General features: G+C 41.7%; 1 protein-coding gene and 1 long non-coding RNA gene across 12 annotated transcripts in view; one reads left to right on the top strand and one right to left on the bottom strand.

Moving 5' to 3' along the window:
* Positions 1 to 12,895, top strand: part of amer3 (APC membrane recruitment protein 3) — a 143,345-nt gene extending 130,450 nt beyond the window's left edge. For 7 of the 8 annotated variants that reach the window (XM_087993767.1, XM_087993764.1, XM_087993762.1 and 4 more), the window contains one exon: positions 9,292 to 12,895. In XM_087993767.1, coding sequence (XP_087849893.1) covers positions 9,292 to 9,414 — 123 coding nt within the window. In that variant the 3' untranslated portion in view covers positions 9,415 to 12,895. Of the gene's footprint in view, positions 1 to 9,151 lie in introns of all 8 variants that reach the window. The other variant, XM_087993768.1, reaches the window with a different exon arrangement.
* Positions 1 to 20,363, bottom strand: part of LOC122555779 (uncharacterized) — a 46,219-nt gene that overhangs the window by 15,801 nt on the left and 10,055 nt on the right. For 3 of the 4 annotated variants that reach the window (XR_015759218.1, XR_015759219.1, XR_015759221.1), the window contains one exon: positions 203 to 298. The exons of the other annotated variant lie outside the window; for it this stretch is intronic. This is a non-coding gene — a long non-coding RNA (uncharacterized LOC122555779). The remainder of the gene's footprint in view (positions 1 to 202; positions 299 to 20,363) is intronic. 4 annotated transcript variants of the gene reach the window in all.

Genomic DNA, 20,363 nt, shown 5'->3' with positions numbered 1-20,363 from the left:
TTTCATACATGCACTACGGTCTGCGCGAAAAAACTTGCCTTTTAGGTCCCTTTTTAAATCTTTCTCCTCTCACCTTAAACTTTTGAAGACCATGGGGAAATGACCTTGTCTACTCACCCTATCCATGCCCCTCATGATTTTATAAATCTCTATATAGTGACATTCACTAATGTCCATGAAGGAAGAAAACTGCCATCCTTACCTGTTCTGGCCTCCATGTGACTCCAGATGCACAACAATGTGGTTGATAATTAACTACCCTCTGGGCAATAAATGATGGCCTGGCAATGCCCTCTTCCTGGGAATGAATTAAAAAAACAGAACAATCTGTATACTACTATCAGTGTGCCCTGCCTTGCTGTATGTTAAAAGCCTTAACGAAATTGCTGAAATAGTTTTATTGCAAGCCTATTTAAAGAAACACTTCAGTAACTGGGTGCACATTACTTTTGTAAATAATTTAAGACCAATTTTAAAACATATCAAGGACTATGACAATTACTTAAGCAAGCACGTGGAGAAACTGAAATGCACTTTAATAGATGGCCTGACTGACTTGTGAGAAAGGAAGGAACTCCTCATACACACATAACAAAACCGCAGAGAGGTTGATCCACTCAACAAATCTAGAACATAAATAAACAGAACATTCCCTTAACTGAACACACAAATTCTTTCCATTGATTAACACTCTCATGTAATTTGAGGCCTTAGTTCAGTTTTGCGCTTACATTTGAGGATGATATTGCATCCCGGCATGAAACCAAGTCTCTTCTCGACTCCTCACTGTCTGGTACTGTATTTATAATGACCCATCATTCTAAGTATAAACTGATTTCTGTTTTATATACAGGTCATCTCAATTGTTTATCAAATTATTGCTGTAGATTGGCTGCAATAATGGGTTGACATTTCACTGCTGGGACCATAGTTTAAATTTATAAGACTGAGAAATGCTAGGCTTCTTTGTCTATTTGTCTGACAGACTTGTACACAGAATGAGTTCAGCAGTCTCAGTTCAAGTGAAAGTGAGGACTGCAGATGCTGGAGATTAGAGTGGTGCTGGAAAAGCACAGCAGGTCAGGCAGCATCTGAGGAGCAGGAAAATCGAAGGTTCAGGCAAAAGCCCTTCATCAGGAATGTTTCCTCAGTCTTCATCAGTCTCAGATCAGCTCCCACTGAAGAAGGACGTACTTTAGAAAACTCCCTCTATTTCATCACCTTTTAATAATCTTGAAGGTACCACGTGGTTGTCTGGGAAACAGAAAATTACCACAGTAAAAGTCAGAACCTTGGGGGATCTAAGATGGCAGTGATCTGAGAAGATCACACAGCAGAGCTTCGCATCGCAGCAGGAGCAGGACGGTCCTTTAACCCACCCATCCCAGGTCATCAGGATTTCTTGGGGTGTTGGAAAGATTGTGGAGACCCAAGAAACATTTAAAAATTGACTTACCTGTATTTTCAGCTATCCAGAAATGCCTAAAAAGGGGGGAGGAGCATCTGAGGCTGGGCCTGCAGCAGCCTCCGAGCAGATTACCTCCAGGACCTGGTGAACCAGCTCTCGAAATCTCGCGAGATGATGGGGAAACAGATTGAAGAGAAGCTGGCTCCAGTCTCTCTCATGCTGCCTGGAGAAGAGGACAAATGAGGTGGAGCACAGGGTCACAGTGATGGAAGCGGATGCCAGTTTATTGAAGGAAGAGATCCAAGCCCTGAAGACACAGGTTCGTAATTTGCGTGACCAAGTGGATGATCTTGAAAACAGGGGCAGGAGAAAAAACATTCAGATCATCGGTCTGCCTGAGGGTAAGGAAGGTGAGAGGCCTGCGGAATTCATTGAAGATTGGTTTCCGAAATTCCTTGACTTGGAGACTGGCATGAGAGGATTGACGATAGAGAGGACTCACCGGGTCGCAGCATGGAGGTCGGGTCTGCGTCAACGCCCTCGTCCTTTCCTGGTGCGGTTCCATCATTACCGGGATAAGGAGAGAGTCATGGAGGCTTCCGGACTCCAGGGGAAGGATCCAAAGGCCCTAATTTACGAGGGGTCTAAGATCATGTTTTTTCAGGACTTTTCAGCGGTGGTGATCCAGAAACAAAAATCTTATGATGGTGTCAAGAGAAGATTGAAGGAGCTTGGGATTCAGTACTCCCGGAGATATCCGGCAGTGCTTCGGATCACCTTAGATGGATCCATGCATCTCTTTGACACATCGGAGAAGGCAAGAGACTTTGTGGTGAAAATGTGTTGCTGGAGAAGCGCAGCAGGTCAGGCAGCATCCAAGGAACAGGAGAATCGACGTTTCGGGCATGAGCCCTTCTTCAGGAATGAGGAAAGTGTGTCCAGCAGGCTAAGATAAAAGGTAGGGAGAAGGGACTTGGGGGAGGGGCATTGGAAATACGATAGGTGGAAGGAGGTCAAGGTGAGGGTGATAGGCCGGAGTGGGGGTGGGGTCGGGGAGGTCAGGAAGAAGATTGCAGGTTAGGAAGGCGGTTCCAACCACAAGGGATGAACTCAGATTTCTCCAGTTTCCTCATTTCCCCTCCCCCCACCTTGTCTCAGTCTCAACCCTCGAACTCAGCACCACCTTCCTAAACTGCAATCTTCTTCCTGACCTCTCTGCCCCCACCCCCACTCCGGCCTATCACCCTCACCTTTGACCTCCTTCCACCTATTGTATTTCTAACGCCCCTCCCCCAAGTCCCTCCTCCCTACCTTTTATCTTAGCCTGTTGGACACGCTTTCCTCATTCCTGAAGAAGGGCTCATGTCCGAAACTTCGATTCTCCTGCTCCTTGGATGCTGCCTGACCTGCTGCGCTTTTCTAGCAACACATTTTCAGCTCTGATCTCCAGCATCTGCAGTCCTCACTTTCTCCTCCTAAGAGACTTTGTGGACAAACTAACCTAAGTTAAACAATTGTAGTATGTATAAATATTGTTGCTTGGGTATGCATTTATCATTCTGTAAAAGAAATGGAGGAAATCCGGTTGGAGCTTTGTTTTCCCCCTTTTTTTTACCTCTATTGATAATAATTTGGTTCAAACTATGTCTGGCGGTGGTTAAGATGTACATTTTAAATTTCTAAGTTAGGACATACCAAAGAATGGGTGGGGTATTTATTTCCTTTTTTTTATAAAAGAATGTTTTTTTATTCATATTGATATTCTATGGGGTGTTTATACTTTTTAGCTTGTGCTTGCGATGCGGCTCTAGCTGGGAGAAGTGAAGGTGGTTGAGATGGTTAGATGCCCATTTATGGGCAGTTTGGGATGGGTAGTTGCTCCCTCCGGGCAGGGGGTGAGTTCCCCTACTCAGCGCTATTGGCGCTTTATATGTTGGTTTGTTTTCTGGTTTTTGTTGTTTGTTATTTTTAATAATTTTATATGTTTGTTAAATGTAATGGTTTTAGTTTATGTAGTTTTTATATTTGGTGGATCATGCGACACTAAGGCTCAGTAATTTGTGGTTTGGGTTTCTCCTCTCTGGAATTTAAATGTAATTGCAGAAGATTATGGCTAATGATTTGATTAAATGGTGTACCTGGAATATCAAGGGAAGTCACTCACTAATTAAGAGGAAGAAGGTACTCTTGAGTCTAAGAAAGGAGAAGGTAGATATTGCTTTGTTACAGGAGACACATTTGGATGACAAGGAGCATCTGAAATCACAGCAGAATGGCTTTGACCGAGTTTATTTTTCATCATTTAATACCAGAAGTAGGGGAGTGGCTATATTGGTTAGGAAAAATCTCTCATTTAAATTGTTGGAATGTGTTAAAGACACATACAGGTGGTTTGTAATTCTTAAAACCTTGATAAATTGGGAAGAATATGGCATTTTAAATGTTTATTGTCCCCCAGATCATCCTCTTAAATTCTTGGTAGATGCTTTTTCTAAACTGATAAGTCTCAAGTCTCGGCACATCATTATAGGGGGAGATTTTAACAGCCTCATGGACCCCACAGTAGACAGGTTGCCTAAAGGTCCCTCGATACCCTCTGTACAAACTAGACAGTTATTGTGTTTGTGTGGGGAATTAGGATTGGTGGACGTCTGGAGGTGTCTCCACCCTACAGTAGGGATTTCACGCTTTTCTCCAGTCCGCACAGATGTCACACGAGGATTGATTTTTTCCTGACCCCTGCGGTAACCCTGGATCTGGTGGCATCCTGTACGATTGGTAATATTGCCACCTCTGATCATGCTCCAGTGTACCTCATGGTTAAAATTAAGGATGTAAAGGTGGATTTAAGGTACTGGCGAATGGACCCCTTTATTCTCATGGACAGCAAGTTTGTGGAGTATTTTAGATTAGATTTTTTAGATTAGATTACTTTACAGTGTGGAAACAGGCCCTTCGGCCCAACAAGTCCACACCGAACCGCCGAAGCGCACCCACCCAGACCCATTCCCCTACATTTACCCCTGCACCTAACACTATAGGCAATTTAGCGTGGCCAATTCACCTAATCTGCACATTTTTTGGAGTGTGGGAGGAAACCGGAGCACCCGGAGGAAACCCACGCAGACACGGGGAGAATGTGCAAACTCCACACAGTCAGTCGCCTGAGGCGGGAATTGAACCCGGGTCTCTGGCGCTGTGAGGCAGCAGTGCTAACGACTGTGCCACCGTGCCGCTCTAGGGAATTTCGGGCATTCATAGACATCAACATCGGCTCGGTTGATAGCTCACCTGTTCTCTGGGAAACTGCCAAAGCTTATGCCAGAGGGTTAGTTATTTCATATTCCACAAGTAGGAAGCGACGGAAGGGTGAGCAGCAACGTCTCCTTGAAGCATGGTTGAAGGCAGCCGAGAAGGCCTATTTTGACAGACCCTCATTGGTCAAACTACAGAGGATTACGGCACTGCGGTCTGCACTAAATTCCATGCTCACGCAGATGGCAAAGAAGGAGCTGGCTTTTGCAAAGCAAAGGTTATACGAGCATGGTGATAAGCCTGGCAAATACTTAGCATACCTTGCCAGAAAGAGAAGTGCCCCACAAACCATTACAGCGATTAGGGAAGGGTCTGGGAACCTAACATGTGATCCTAAAAAGATTAATGTGGCGTTCCAGAGATTCTACTCTAAGTTATATCAGTCTGAGAATTGTGAGCAGGAACAGGCCAAAATGGAATCCTTTTCTAGAGATCTGAAACTCCCGAGTGTGACTCCCGGACAACAGTCCTTTCTCAATGCCCCATTATCAGAGCAAGAAGTGCAGGAAGCTGTGAGGCAGCTTCAGAGTGGAAAGGCGCCCAGTTCTGATGGACTTCCCAGTGAATTCTATAAGGAATTTATAAGTATACTGTCAGGCCCGATGCTGAATATGTTTAATGATTCATACAGTCATGTTTGTCTCCCACCATCTCTGAAGAGGCCAATATTTCACATATCCTTAAAAAAGGGAAGCATCCGGAAGACTGTGCTTCATATAGGCCCATCTCGCTCTTAAATGTGGACTTTAACATCCTCTCTAAGGCTCTTGTGTTAAGGCTGGAGACTGTGTTACCCTCTATTATTAAAGAGGATCAGACGGGCTTCATAAAGGGTTGCAGATCCTCCAATAACATTAGGAGGCTGCTTAACGTAATTCAAGCATGCCAACAGCAGTCAATACAGGGATTGGTGATTTCTTTAGATGCAGTGAAGGCATTTGACCGAGTTGAGTGGCCGTACCTTTTCTATACTCTAGACTGGTTTGGTCTGGGCGAAGGTTCTCTACAGTGTACCTCTCGCGGTGGTCATTACCAACGGGGTACGATCAAGCAATTTTAATATTTCTAGGGGCAGCCGGCAGGGCTGTTCCCTTTCACCATTACTTTTTACGTTGGTGATCGAACTGTTGGCAGAGGCCATTCGTGGGGATCTCAATATATCAGCTCCAGAAGTGGGGTCAAAATTACATAAGATCTCGCTGTATGCAGACGATGTTCTAATTTTCTTGACAAATCTAGCAGTCTCAGTGCCTTGCCTGATACAATGCATTCACGCATTTGGCGCTTTTTCAGGGTATAAGATTAATTTTGCTAAATCAGAGGCTATGCCTATGGGTGGTCTTATGAAAGAGTTGGCTCTTGAGAGTGACTATAGATTCCCATTTAGGTGGTCACGGGGGGTTTTGTGTATTTGGGCATATTCATTACTCCAGTTCTGGATTGGCTGTTCAAAGCCAATTTTACTCAATTATTTGAAAAAATTAAACAAGATCTGCAAAAATGGGAGGCACTTCCAGTCTCATGGTTGGGTCGGATAACGCTTATTAAGATGAATATTCTCCCTCGTTTGCTTTACCCTATATGGATGATCCCCCTGATTTTCAATAAACAAACAGTCAGGAGACTGAACAGTTGGTTCAGCTCCTTTATCTGTCACTGTAAACGGCCCCTCACTAAATTAGCCAAACTGCAGTTGCCTCACAGATTGGGGGGAGTAGACCTTCCAGACATTAAAAATTACCAATAAGCTTGCTTTTGACCTATGTAAGAGATTGGGTTTGTGGGGACCCTCTTTCAATATGGCTAGATATCGAAGTCTCCCAGGCAAAGTGCCCCCTTACCAGTTTGCTGATTTTGGACAAGGTGAGGACAGTTAGGGAATATTGCCATAACCCAATAGTCATCAATACTGTTAAAGCATGGAGGGCAATTCGGCAGAGGGAAGGTAATATTGGCAAAACATCTTTGTTTACACCTTTAGTGGGTATGCCGGGTTTTCAACTGGGTATGATAGATTCAGGATTTAAACATTGGGCAGCTAGGGGTGTATCTTGCATGAGTGATTTATTTGAGGGAGATGTAATGATGTCCTTCGATCAGTTAGTACGGAAGTACGAGTTACCTAATAGAGACCTCTTTCATTTTTTTTAAGTTAGGGATTTTATTCAAAAAAGGACCACACTTTTGACTGATCCCTACAAATCTGACATAGAAAGAGGGGTACTAAGGGCTAAGAGTACACTCTCTGTCAATACTCTATATCACCAATTGGGGGATGCCACCTCAGATGAGTCTGATCGACTCTGCAAGATGTGGGAAAGAGAGCTGGGTGTTGAAGTTTCTTCAGAGGCATGGGAAGATATTTGAGAGAATGCAAGGAAGATACCAATTTGAAATAGGACCCATGCTTTACTGTTGAAGATTCTCCACAGGGTCCACTTAGCCCCAGACCGTTTGTCAAAATTTAAACCATGGGTATCTTCAGCATGCCCCAAGTGCAAGGTCTGTACGGGTACTCTTACCCATTGTCTTTGGTCTTGTGACAGGCTTCAAACATATTGGAGCGCTGTAGTGGGTGCAATGGAGAGGATTTTAGGTGTAGGGGTGGAGAAGGACCCAATTTCTCTCCTTTTGGGCCTACTCATTGTATTTCCTGCAGACTCGCATAAGGCAAAACTTTTCAATATTCTTACATTCTGTGCAAGGAAGAATATCTTACTAGGTTGCCTGTCGGGTTGGTAGAAGATTGTTATGGAGCATATTCCCCTGGATTTTCTCACAAATATGGTACACCACAAAACTAAGAATTTTTACAAGACATGGCAACCCTTTTTGAAATACCTGGACACAGATTTATCTGCTACACAAACAAGGGCTTTTATATAGCCGTAACGATTGTTTTTCACGAGTCCAATATCCAGGGAGGAGGAGCTGTGAATGTATGAGTGTTTTGTTTGGGTGGGCTGAGTTATTACTATTTATTTGTTTGTTGTTAGGTATTTATTTAGTTAGTTAAATAGCTAGTTTAGGTTCTTTTAAAATTTATACTTCTCCAAATATGTTTATACATTCGTATAGGAGGGTGGGTTGGGGAATTCTTTTTATTATTTGTGTTTAGTTTTGGTACTATTTTTGTACTGTTTTGAATTGCATTGTTTTGTATTTGTTGTAATATTTAAAAATCTATTTTTTCTTAATAAAAATATATTATAAAAAAAGTCAGAACTTTTCTGAAGTTGCACTGATGAACTTTGTTGCATCAAAGTACAGAAAGCTTTACAATCCTCCCAAACTAACACCTAACTGTTGAAAATTACCACACTCACAAGAAGCAAAATGGAAGCACTCACCCTCAGCACACAATGCTTTGTAAAACAAGGAAATATGTTTTAAATGTAATTCTTATTATTTTGTAGATGGCCAATTTTCACAAGTAAAGATCTAATGAACAGCAATGAAATAATATCTAGATAAATTACTTCAATTGGTTGAAATACCTTGTTCTGTGAATTCAACCATTCTATCTTGTGTGTCCATCTGAAATAATTTGCAACCTTTAAACATCCCACCTGACAGCAGTCCCTCAGTATAACACTGGATTGTCAACTTAGATTAATGTGTTTGAATCTCTGAAGTGGGGCTTGAACTCCCAACCTTCAGGCTCAAATATGAAAGCCTTCCCATTTAGTCAAAGCTAACAAGTAAAAGAAGCAACCCTCTGTGACAGGAGAAAAATAAACTTGTTTATGCAGAGTTGTTAGAATCTGGAACATTCTTCCTGAGAGTTTGGTGAAAGCAGATTCAAACACCCTTTTCAAAAGAGAATTGGGCAATTATCTGAAAAAAAGATACAGGGCTACAGGGAAAAGGCAGGGCAATGGGACTGACTAAGTTGCTCTTGCCGGGAACCTGCATGACACAATGGGATGAATGGTCTCTTCCTGTGATTCGTTGATTCTAACTTGAAAGGTGGCACTAATCATAGTCCAGTAAGCAATGTCTTTATCTGGCTTGGCAAGTGTCAAATATTAGGTGTAATAATCACTCATTTTAGTGCACAAAAAACTGTTTTGATTTACATTACAGTTAAAATCGTATAAAGGAAACTTGTTTATGATCAATATCATTGATACCATTACCCAAAATGAACTTTTCTGCAGTAAGTAAACAGTCTGATCCTTTCAATTAAGTCATAGTTTTATGAACAATTTCAGCTATGCATTAATTCTGTTCTCCTTCATGTGTACACGTCTGAAGTCAGTATCCTATCTGCAGTGATTTACTATTGCCTTTCATTGTGCACAATTCCCTTTCTTAAGCTCGGGTGCTTGTTGTATTGACACTAGAGCAAGGTTTTCTAATGGCTTCTGCAGGACTTATTCACTGAGTAAAATGACTAACACAATTTTCTTTTCTTGCCTGTTGCAGATGAGCGTCCGAGCTCCGCACAGTACCAATATGAGAAGTGAAGGGACCAGCACTCATCACTGACCTCCAAAAGGCAAAGACAGCAAGTGATTGTACTGTGCTGTGTGAAAAAAGTAATAACTACTTTTCTCCTATTTCAGGATCAGTCCCAATCTTTGGCCTCTCAGCTGAAAATAGTTGGGATCCCTCCTCACGTTCCAGGCAAGCTACTGCACGAAAGCCGCATATCTGGAATGATTACCATAGCATCTGGCTTTGACTGAGAATAACAACAGCTATTATTAAATGCATAAGTCGACTGGAAGGACCTCACTTCAACTCCCAGCAATTTATACAAAGAGAAAAAGAGAGATTCCTTTTTTATTCTGCACTGCAGTTACGCTAGAAATCATTGGTCAAAAATTGAGGTTGCATTTTAGATGGAGTTGTTCAAATCTTCTGGAAATCTTCTAACTGGGGTTAATTATGGTGTGCATTCACAATGCAATCAGACGAACCAGTTTCCCAGTGAATGGGATATAACAACCGAACACTTATTCTATTCCGTCATTGGTTGTATTCGCACAGTGGTGGTTATACTCGAAAGTACAGAATTTGATATGAAATGTTTTACATGTCTGTCATTCATTTCATTTGTCCTGTCAGTGATTTGCTGGTTGTCATAAATGCTCAACTAAGATCTAACATGTTCTCTTTGCATGAAACAAATGTGTACCTAAACATGTTCATTCATCCCTAAAACAGGATGGAGGCCATCCATAATACTGACCAATTACTTCACACACTCCTTAAATGGGATCCTTTCCACTGAGTTTATGGGTTTCCGTGAACTGTTGAAATCTTGGCTCCTTTTTTACTGGCATTAAAGTTGGATCATCAGTGTTTTCTGGAACTACAGATGACAGAACAATTATGCATGGTGTGCATGTCATATTGGCATTCAGTGTTCATGATCCAATCCAGCCAGTTGAGTTTCCCCTATCACACAATTAGATCATGGTTGATCTATACCTCAACTCCCAGTGTACCTCTTGATAATTTTAATTCTCAAAAACATCTAACTTGAACATTTCATTGGCACAACATCCAGAATCCTTTGGGGAATGTGAGTTCCACATTTTCATGTTTGAGTGAAAAAAACTCCCCGATTTCATTCCTGAATTTTTGTTACTCATAACAAATTCTGCAATTCCATGAAAAGCTATGTTTCCTCGTGCAATGTTTTCTCTCAATAGTAGTCAGAAGCTTACAAGTTCACTCATGAACCTTCACAGGTTCAATAAATGAAAACAAAATAAGAAAGCCCTGATGACCACCACTGAAAGAAAACCAAAAGCCAACATTCCGATAGACCTTTTCAAGGCCACCAGACATCTCAAAGCTATTTATAACCAATGAAGTATTTTTGATGTTTAGTCACTGTTGTAAAACAGGACACATGGAGTCAATGGATACACAACAAACTAGCGCACACTTCAAAGTGCTAATGGTGCAGATATAATTGGCCCAATGGCTTCCTTCTGCAGTGCAACATGAGAATTTGTGAGATGATCTGATTCAGTGATGTAACTGAGGGGTAATGATTCTGAGACATCAGGGATAACTGCTGTTAACTGTATATCAATACTGTTTCCTGTGTTGTCTCCCTAAATTGGAAAACTTCAGCTTTATTTAACCTCATCAATGAGGTGTGGGAATAGGGCTCCTGAGCCATAGCCCATCTGCTCCAACCATTTTTTTCCCCTTTTCTCTCTGTACCTTTACTTGCCTCTTGTCTGAGCTCACAAAGCATTGGTGGCGGCGGGAACCCAGCGTGCAGACCTCGGCTGTGGAGAAGACTGGGTCCTTACTTTTCTGGGGTGAGCAAATGCCCTGACATCGGAGTAGGCAACTGTTCCATCGGTGGTGGTGGCTTTGGTGAGGTAGGCGAAGCGGTGAAAGATGTTGCCTGAGGATTGGTGACTTCAGCGTTGGTGGGGTCTGGTGTGGATGGTGGCCAAGTGAAGTGGTGGGAGGAGGAGGAATGGCAGTGCAGGTCTTGTTGATGGTGATGAGCTGGCTCAGGACTGACGGACTCTCTTTAAGCTATATCTTTCATTTTTATCCTTATTATTCAAAACGGCGCCAAATCGTGATGACAAATGATAGCTTTCCACCATTTATAGTATTCTTACTGTAAAATATACCTGGCAGTAATCCATTCATTCAATTTCTTCCTTTCTCATCATCATAAGGTCCAACAGAAATGCATCCCTTCCTTTCCTTATTTATCTGTATTCATTTCTGGGTATAGATTTCAATATTTATTTTCTTCCACGAGTACTTTAGTGACGCCCTCTCAAATGCTGCATCCAGTAAGGATCCCATTCCTTTCTTCCCGTTCCTCCATTTCCTTCTCATCTATTCGGAAGATGCAACATTTCATATCAGCATTAACATAAAAGGAAAATATTGTAGGTGCCCAAGGTCTGAAATAAAAGGAGAAATCATTGGAAAACATAGGAGCTCAGGCAGCATCTGGGGCAAGAGAGAATTAATGTTTTGAACTGAATAACTCAGTGTTGGGTTTGAAGTTGCAAAGAAGCATTAGCTCAAAATGTTAATTCTGTATCTCCCTCCATAGATGCTGCCAGACCTGCTGAGTTTTTCCAGTAATTTCTGTTTTTGCTTTTGTACCAGAACCTCAGACATGTCCTCTCTTTTCGGCTGCTGAGAACGCCCCCACTACCATGATTAACAGTGGGCCTTGACTATCTTTGACCTAGTTCCTGCACTTCCGTCGTCAACCGTCCCCCTTCCCTCTCGCAATTGAGCTAATGTTCCCCTTGCCGTCACCTTCCATTCCAACAACATCTATATTCAACAGATTATTTTATGTCACTTCCAGCACAATGTCAGTATTAAACACATCTTCCCAACCCTTTGTCAGCATTTTGAAGGGGCCATTCGTTCCACATCACTCTGGTCCACTCCTCTGTCTCTCCTAACAACTTGTTGCTTTCCCACAGTATCTTTCCATGAAATGAAAGTAGGTGTAACATTTATCCTTTTACCTCCCCTATTCCACCCCCCCACCATCCCCAAGCCTCAAGTATTCCTTCCACCCTAAAGCAATGATTTACATGTATATCTTTACTGTTCACAATGTTGTCTGCTCTACAATGGGAAGACCAAATACACAAGTCAGTTTTTGCTTTGCAGAGGAGCAGTGTGTCAGCTAAGCTTCCAGTGATGTGTCGTTTTACTTCTGCGCCTTGCTCTCATGTTAATGTCTCCATCTCATCCTCATGCTCCCAGTTAGCATTGAGCAAACACAGTGGCCAGGATGTCAATGCTTGCCCCCAAATGATTCATGGGAAAGATTTTCATTACTGATTGGTCATTCTTTCAATGTCCTGATTGTTCATAAAGTTCAGCCATGGGAAATACAGGGCTACTGGGGCAGGGGAAGGGGGTTTGTTGAACCTGGGGGGGATGCGGTTCAGACAGTCTGTGTCGACTTGTTGTGCCAAATGGCCTATTTCCAGATTGTAGGGCTTATGGACTTACCCAACAAACATCTCCCCACTGACTCAACAACTTCCCCATGCCTATCTACTCACTCTCACCCCAAATTGCAAAATTAAAATGGGGTTACAATGGGAAAATGTTTGGGAACTACTCATCTATTGCATGCCTTCTGATTCTGCCACTTGCCTCAAAAGATGTGCAGCAGATGACCTTGATCAAATGGGCCGATGGGCCAAGTAATGGCAGATGGAGTTTAATTTATATAAATTGAAATGTTGCATTTTGGTAAGACAATTCAGGGCAGGAGTTATACAGTTAATGGTAAGGCCCTGGGGAGTGTTGCTGAATAAAGAGACCTAATGGTACAAATGCGTGATTCCTCAAAAGTGGGATTACAGGTAGACAGGATAGTGAAGAAGGCATTTGGTATGCTTGCCTTCGTTGGTGAGTACATTGAGTATAGAAGTTGGAACATCATGTTGCGGCTGTACAGGACATTGTTCAGACTACTTTTGGAATACTGCATTCAGCTCTGATCTCTCTGCTATAGGAAAGACCTTGTTAACTTTGAAAGGGTTTCGAAAAGATTTATAAGGATATTGTTGGGATAGGGATGTTTGGGTAATTGGAGGGTTTGACTTGGGGGATGAAAGGCTGAATAGGCTGGGGCTATTTTCCCCAAGAGCATTGGAGGCAGACAGGTAACATTATAGAAGTCTATAAAATGATGAGGGGCATGAATAGGGCGAATAGCCAAGGATTTTTTCCGAAGGTAGAGGAGTCCAAAACCAGAGGGCATAGGTTTAAAAGGTGAGAGTGGAAAGATTTAAAAGGTACCCGAGGAGCATCGTGCTCATGTAGACAATGGTGCGTGTTTGGGATGAGCTACCGGGGAGGTGATGGAGGGTGGACCAATTACAACATTTAAAAGGCATCAGGATAGGTAAATGGATGGGAAAGGTTTCAAGGGATATGGGCCAAGTATCAGCAAATGGGACTAGGCTAGATTGGGATGTCTGGTCATCACGGACAAGTAGGACTGAGGGGTCTGTTTCCATGCTGTATAACTCTTTTGGCTAATCGCTGCCATCTTTTTGTAAGTAGGGCCATTAAAAAGGTTCCTTTTGAGAAAAGCATATCTGGACTAAGATGTCCATCAGAAGTGCACAGATGGTAATAACCAGCATGAGCCTGTCCATGAACAGCAAATTCATGAACATAAGTTGCTGGAAAATCTCAGCAGGTCTGGCAGTTCTGAACAAGGGGCACTGGACCCAAAATGTTAACTCTGATTTTTCTCTGCAGATGCTGCCAGACTTGCTCAGCTTTTCTAACAATTTCTCTTTTTTGTTTCAGATTTCCAGCATCTGCAGTTCTTTCAGTTTTTTTGTCCAGCAAATTCATTGTGTCCAAAACTTCCTCTTTCATGGGTGAACATATGAGCACCACACTGGGGTGTGGCTTTGTGAACATCAGTCAAACATGTTTTCAAAAGAATGCCATAGAAGTTACTACATTCGCTGAATGAGCAGATGAGAACATAATATGAGAACATAAGAACCAGGAGTAGGTATAGGGCATCTGACCTTTTGAGCCTGCTGATCTTTTCATGGTCTCAGCACCACTTACCCACCCTCTCACTGTAACCCTTACTGTTTAAAAAAGTAACTATCTTAGCTTTAAAAACATTTACTGAGGATGTCTCAACTACTTCACTGGGCAGGGAATTTCATACATTCACAACCCTCTGGGTGAAGACGTTCCTTCTCAATTCTTCCTAATTTTGAGGCTATGCCTTCTTGTCCTAGTTTCACCTGCCAGTGGAAACATCCTCTCCACCTCTATTCCCTTCATAATTGTGTATGTTTCTATAAAGATCCCTCCTCATTCTTCTAAATTCCAAAGAATATAATCCCAGTCTACTCATGTCTCCTCATAAACCAACCCTCACAACTCCAGAAATAACCTAATGAATCTCCTTTGCACCTCCTCGACTGCCAGTATATCCTTTCTCAATTAAGGAGACCAAAACTGCACACAGTACTCCAGGTGTGGCCTCACCAGCATCCTATACAGCTGTAACATAACCTACCTACTTTTAAAGTCAACCCATTTAGCAATGAAGGACAAAATTCCATTTGCTTTTTAAATTACCTGTTGCACCCGCAGACCAACCTTCTGCGAGTCATGTGTAAGGACGCCCAGGTCCTTCTGCACCTAAGACACAGGAACAGAAATCATGCCATTCTGCCCTTTGAGTCTGCAGCGCCATTCAGTCTATGCTGTTAGTTTTCTCAACCCCATTCTCCCGCTTTCATAAAACCATAAGAAATTACAGCATGCTGTAATTTTTTTTACCATTCAAATGATAGTCCTTTTTACTGTTGTCTAGATTAGAGTGGTGCTGGAAAAGCACAACAAATCAGGCAGCATCCGAGGAGCAGGAAAATTGATGTTTCGGGCAAAATGCCTTCATCAAGAATGGGCCATTCATGATGAAGGGCTTTTGCCCAAAATGTCGATTTTGAGGATAACAAAGAGTGTAATAAGAAAGGAGAGGATCAAATATGAAGGTAGGCTAGCCAGTAATATTAGAAATAATAGTAAAAGTTTCTTTCAGTACATAAGAAACAAACGACAGGCAAAAGTAGACATTGGGCCACTTCAAACTGATGCAGGAAGCCTAGTGATGGGAGATAAGGAAATAGCAGGAGAACTTAACAAGTACTTTGCGTCAGTCTTCACAGTGGAAGACATAAGTAATATCCCAAAAATTAAAGGGTGTCACGGGGCTGAGTTGAGTATGGTTGCCATTACGAAAGAGATAGTGCTCGAAAAGTTAAAAAGTCTTAAAATTGATAAATCTCCTGGCCCCGATGGGATACACCCTAGAGTTCTGAGAGAGGTGGCTGAGGAAATAGCAGAGGCATTTGTTGAGATCTTTCAAGAGTCACTGGAGTCAGGAAAGGTCCCGGATGATTGGAAGATGGCTGTTGTAACCCCCTTGTTCAAGAAAGGATCAAGGCAAAAGATGGAAAATTATAGGCCAATCAGCTTAACCTCGGTTGTTGGTAAAATTCTAGAATCCATCATTAAGGATGAGGTTTCTAAATTCTTGGAAGAGCAGAGTCTGATTAGAACAAGTCAACATGGATTTAGTAAAGGGAGGTCATGCCTGACAAACCTGTTGGAATTTTTTGAAGAGGTAACAAGTAGGTTAGACCAGGGAAACCCAGTGGATGTGGTCTATCTAGACTTTCAAAAGGCCTTTGATAAGGTGCCACACGGGAGGCTGCTGAGCAAGGTGAGGGCCCATGGTGTTCGAGGTGAGCTGCTGGGATGGATTGAGGATTGGCTGTCTAACAGAAGGCAGAGAGTTGGGATAAAAGGTTCTTTTTCAGAATGGCAGCCGGTGACGAGCGGTGTCCCGCAGGGTTCGGTGCTGGGGCCACAGCTGTTCGCATTATATATTAATGATTTGGATGAGGGAACCGGGGACATTCTAGCGAAGTTTGCCGACGATACGAAGTTAGGTGGAGAGGCAGGTAGTACTGAGGAAGTGGGGAGGCTACAGAAGGATCTCGACAGGTTGGGAGAGTGGTCCAGGAAATGGCTGATGGAATTTAACGTGAGCAAGTGCGAGGTCTTGCACTTTGGCAAAAAGAATAAAAGCATAGACTACTTTCTAAATGGTGAGAAAATTAATAAAGCCAAAGCACAAAGGGATCTGGGAGTGCTAGTCGAGGATTCTCTAAAGGTAAACATGCAGGTTGAGTCCGTGATTAAGAAAGCGAATGCAATGTTGTCTCTTATCTCAAGAGGGTTGGAATATAAAAGCAGAGATGTACTACTAAGATTTTATAAAGCTCTGGTTAGGCCCCATTTGGAGTACTGTGTCCAGTTTTGGTCCCCACACCTCAGGAAGGACATACTGGCACTGGAACGTGTCCAGCGGAGATTCACACGGATGATCCCTGGAATGACAGGTCTAACATATGAGGAACGGCTGAGGATACTGGGATTGTATTCGTTGGAGTTTAGAAGATTAAGGGGAGACTTAATAGAGACGTACAAAATAATACATGGCTTGGAAAAGGTGGATGCTAGGAAATTGTTTCAGTTAAACGAGGGGACTAGGACCCGTGGACACAGCCTTAGAATTAGAGGGGGTCATTTCAGAACAGAAATGCGGAGACATTTCTTCAGCCAGAGAGTGGTGGGCCTGTGGAATTCATTGCCACAGAGTGCAGTGGAAGCCGGGACGCTAAATGTCTTCAAGGCCGAGATTGATAGATTCTTGTTGTCTCGAGGAATTAAGGGCTACGGGGAGAACGCTGGTAAGTGGAGCTGAAATGCGCATCAGCCATGATTGAATGGCAGAGTGGACTCGATGGGCCGAATGGCCTTACTTCCACTCCTATGTCTTATGGTCTTATGGATGCTGTGTGACCTGCTGTGCTTTTCCAGCACCACTCTAATCTAGACTCTGATTTCCAGCATCTGCAGTCCTCAGTTTTGCCTTTTTACTGTTAGTCCTACCAAAATGTATGACTTCACACTTATTAATATTGTATTCCATCTGCCAGACCTTTGGCCACTCACTTAAACTATCTATGTCCCTCTGCAAAGGTTCACAGTCCTCTGCACATTTTGCCCTACCACTCATCTTAGTGTTATCCTCAAACTTTGACACACTACATCTGGTCCCCAACTCCAGATAATTGATGTAAATTGTGAATAATTGCAGTCCCAACACTTATCCCGGAGACACATCACTAGTCACTGATCATCAATCAGGAAAGCACTCATTTATTCCTACTCTTTGCTTCCTGTTAGTTAACCAATCCTCTATCCATGCTAATACATTACCCGTTACTATATGTATCTTTATCTTATCCAGCAGCCTTTTGTGCGGCACTTTGTCGATTGCCTTTTGGAAATCTAGATACACCACATCTACTGGGTCCCCACCGCGCTTGTAATGTCTTCATAGAATTCCAGTAGATTAGTTAGATTAAATGGGGCATCGCATCTAAAAGATGGCATCTTTTATGGTACAGCTGTTCCTCAATTATAACAGAGGATTACAACAGGGAAGCTCTTCCTAGTATCTTGGTTAATATTTGTCTCTGGAAACCAAACTATCTGGTTATTATTATATACAGTTGTTTGTGAGACACTGGTGTGTACAAAGAAGCTGTGCATTCACCGCATTATAACATCAACTACACTTCTATGTACTTCATCGGATTCAAATATTTGTGATGTCTTGAGGATTTAAAAGTCACTACGTAAACACAAGTACTTATTTTTCTGTTGCGAAGGCGTAATGCAATTTAGCAATTGTACACATTACTGTTTCAAATCAAATAGAACCTTTCAACGAAGTCTTGCTTGTGGAAGGGAAGAGGTTAACATTACAAAAGTGAAAAGCTAACAACTTTTGCTCCTTTGTATGGGACCTATGTGCATATACTTGTTGAGAGTAACTAATTGCTGCATAAAATGTTTTGTAGGTTAGTTGTAGTGAAGAAACAAAACGGTACTATTACATCTTCTCTACATCAGGTATTATGAAGATAGTGTCCAAAGAACTAATATTGAAAGGTGTTCTCCTGGCATAGACAAGAGAACTTACTACAGAATCAGCTCCATCCCTGACATAAATGTCCTTTGAGTAAATCTTCCAGAAGTCCACCTTAGGAATTCATCAGCACTTTATTTGCTGCAGGATCCTTATTAAAATTTCATGAGTTAACAAGTTGCTGCTATAAACTATTACTTTGAATTTAAGATCAGGACATCGATCCTAGAAAAATTGAAATTTAAAAATAATCCTTTGGCATCAAGAGGTGGAGTTGAAGGGAGCCATCATGGACCATAAAGAATAAAACAGCAAATGCAGCAACAGAACATGAGCAAAAGCAACTGAGTTACCTTATTTACAAGCAGCCTAAACCTGGAAGGTGACTTGTCTCCAGCTGATAAGAATGAGATTTTCCTGCCTCAGTAATGGCAATGAAATTAAACTTTACATTAATAAAAAGCCTTTAGAATTATGAAATAAATAGAAACATTTGCTTAAATTATTAGGAATACTCATATTTCCATTTTAACTCTTTCACTTCTGCTTTATTATTTTAGTCATTCCTCATTTGCTTAATTACCCCATTCTCCATCTGTCTCAGTCTTCCCTATCTTTCCCCTACCATGACTGTTTCTCTCCTCACGTTCTTTTCACTGTCTCTTCTCACCCTGAACAACAACAGCAATTTAGATTTATATAGCACCTTTAAACTTAAAGCATCTTAATGGAGCATTGTCAAGCAAAGTTGGATACTGAACAACAAGGTGTTTTGAGGACAGAAGACCAAGATCCCATTCAAAGAGTTAAGCTTGAAGGAGTGCCCTAAGTGGGGCAGAGAGGCAATGAGATGCAGAGAGGAAATTCCAGAGCTTGGGGCCTAGTCATTTGAAGACTATCAATGATTGCGTGGTTAAAAATCAGGGATGTTCTATTCTCATTGTTTCTCACTTGATTGTGTCACTCTTTTCTCACCGTCTTCCCGTAGCTTGGAGATTATCTTTTCCTGTCACTTGAAGTTTTAGATGGAGTTTAAATTCTGCTCTGAGCATGTGGACAATTAGCGCAATTAGTGAGTGTAACAGACAAAAAAACATGTTTGCAGATTAAAGGGAGCTCTATTCCACAGTCAGACCTACTCCACAGCTACATCTGCTGGAAATTAAACTCTTCAAACAATATGATTAACCTTCTGGAAAAGATCCATGTGGTTTCCATGAAAAATACAATTGAAGCACCGCACAATTATCTCATTTTCATTTTAGAAAAGACCACAAATAAAGATATTTATACTTGCAAAGTAAACATTCCACTTTAAATAACAGCAATATGGAGTTAAGTAGAAGAATAGAACATAGCACTTAACAGCTTTTATCAAATCACATGCATGATTGCCTGTGTTGAAATGAGAAGTATTGGATAGGCAGGCTACATGGGATGATGTTTGACAGCACATCACAACACTGGCCTTAGGATGCTTGCCACTTAACCACAATTTAATCACTTTTTCTTCCAATCTTTTGCTGTGAAAATCCATACCTTATCTCAAATTGCAGTCAGCCAGCAAGCATCAGGAAGTTTCTCTATTGCTGTCTTTAAATGACTGAAAAAAGGATCAATTCAGAACTGGATGTTATAATATTATGGCAGAGTGTCATCCACCAATACTGGACTATCTGCAGCACAGCATCGTAATAGTCCATACAACTCATTTATAATATGATGGTTTTGAGTGCTGTGTGTAAAGAATTAAATAATAAAACAATTACTGAAGAATAAATAAAAACATTGCCATACAATAATGACACCAGCAGTGACTAATTGTTGCATTTATCATCAAGCTGAAGTTTTTACATTGGATAGTGAATGGTAAAAACAAATCCCAGTGTATAGACCTTTACACATACAAATGCCTTTCAGCATCATGGATAACCTTACAAGTTATTATAACCATGAAATTTATAGAGACAAAACTATCATGGGCTGTACCACAATACCCTCCCAGTCTCTTTAATGATTCGAGTAAGTGTACACAAAAGATTTCTATGAAGTTTCAACTGAGAGTAGGAGATTTAGATAGCACTGTTTTTGGTTGTTCAGTTAATTTAATTGCTTGAA

Source organism: Chiloscyllium plagiosum, unplaced genomic scaffold, assembly GCF_037043375.1.
Source record: "Chiloscyllium plagiosum isolate Xiang-an unplaced genomic scaffold, Cpla_swu_hap1 HiC_scaffold_13, whole genome shotgun sequence".
Lineage (NCBI taxonomy): Eukaryota > Metazoa > Chordata > Chondrichthyes > Orectolobiformes > Hemiscylliidae > Chiloscyllium > Chiloscyllium plagiosum.
This window is presented reverse-complemented; position numbering and strand designations above follow the sequence as displayed.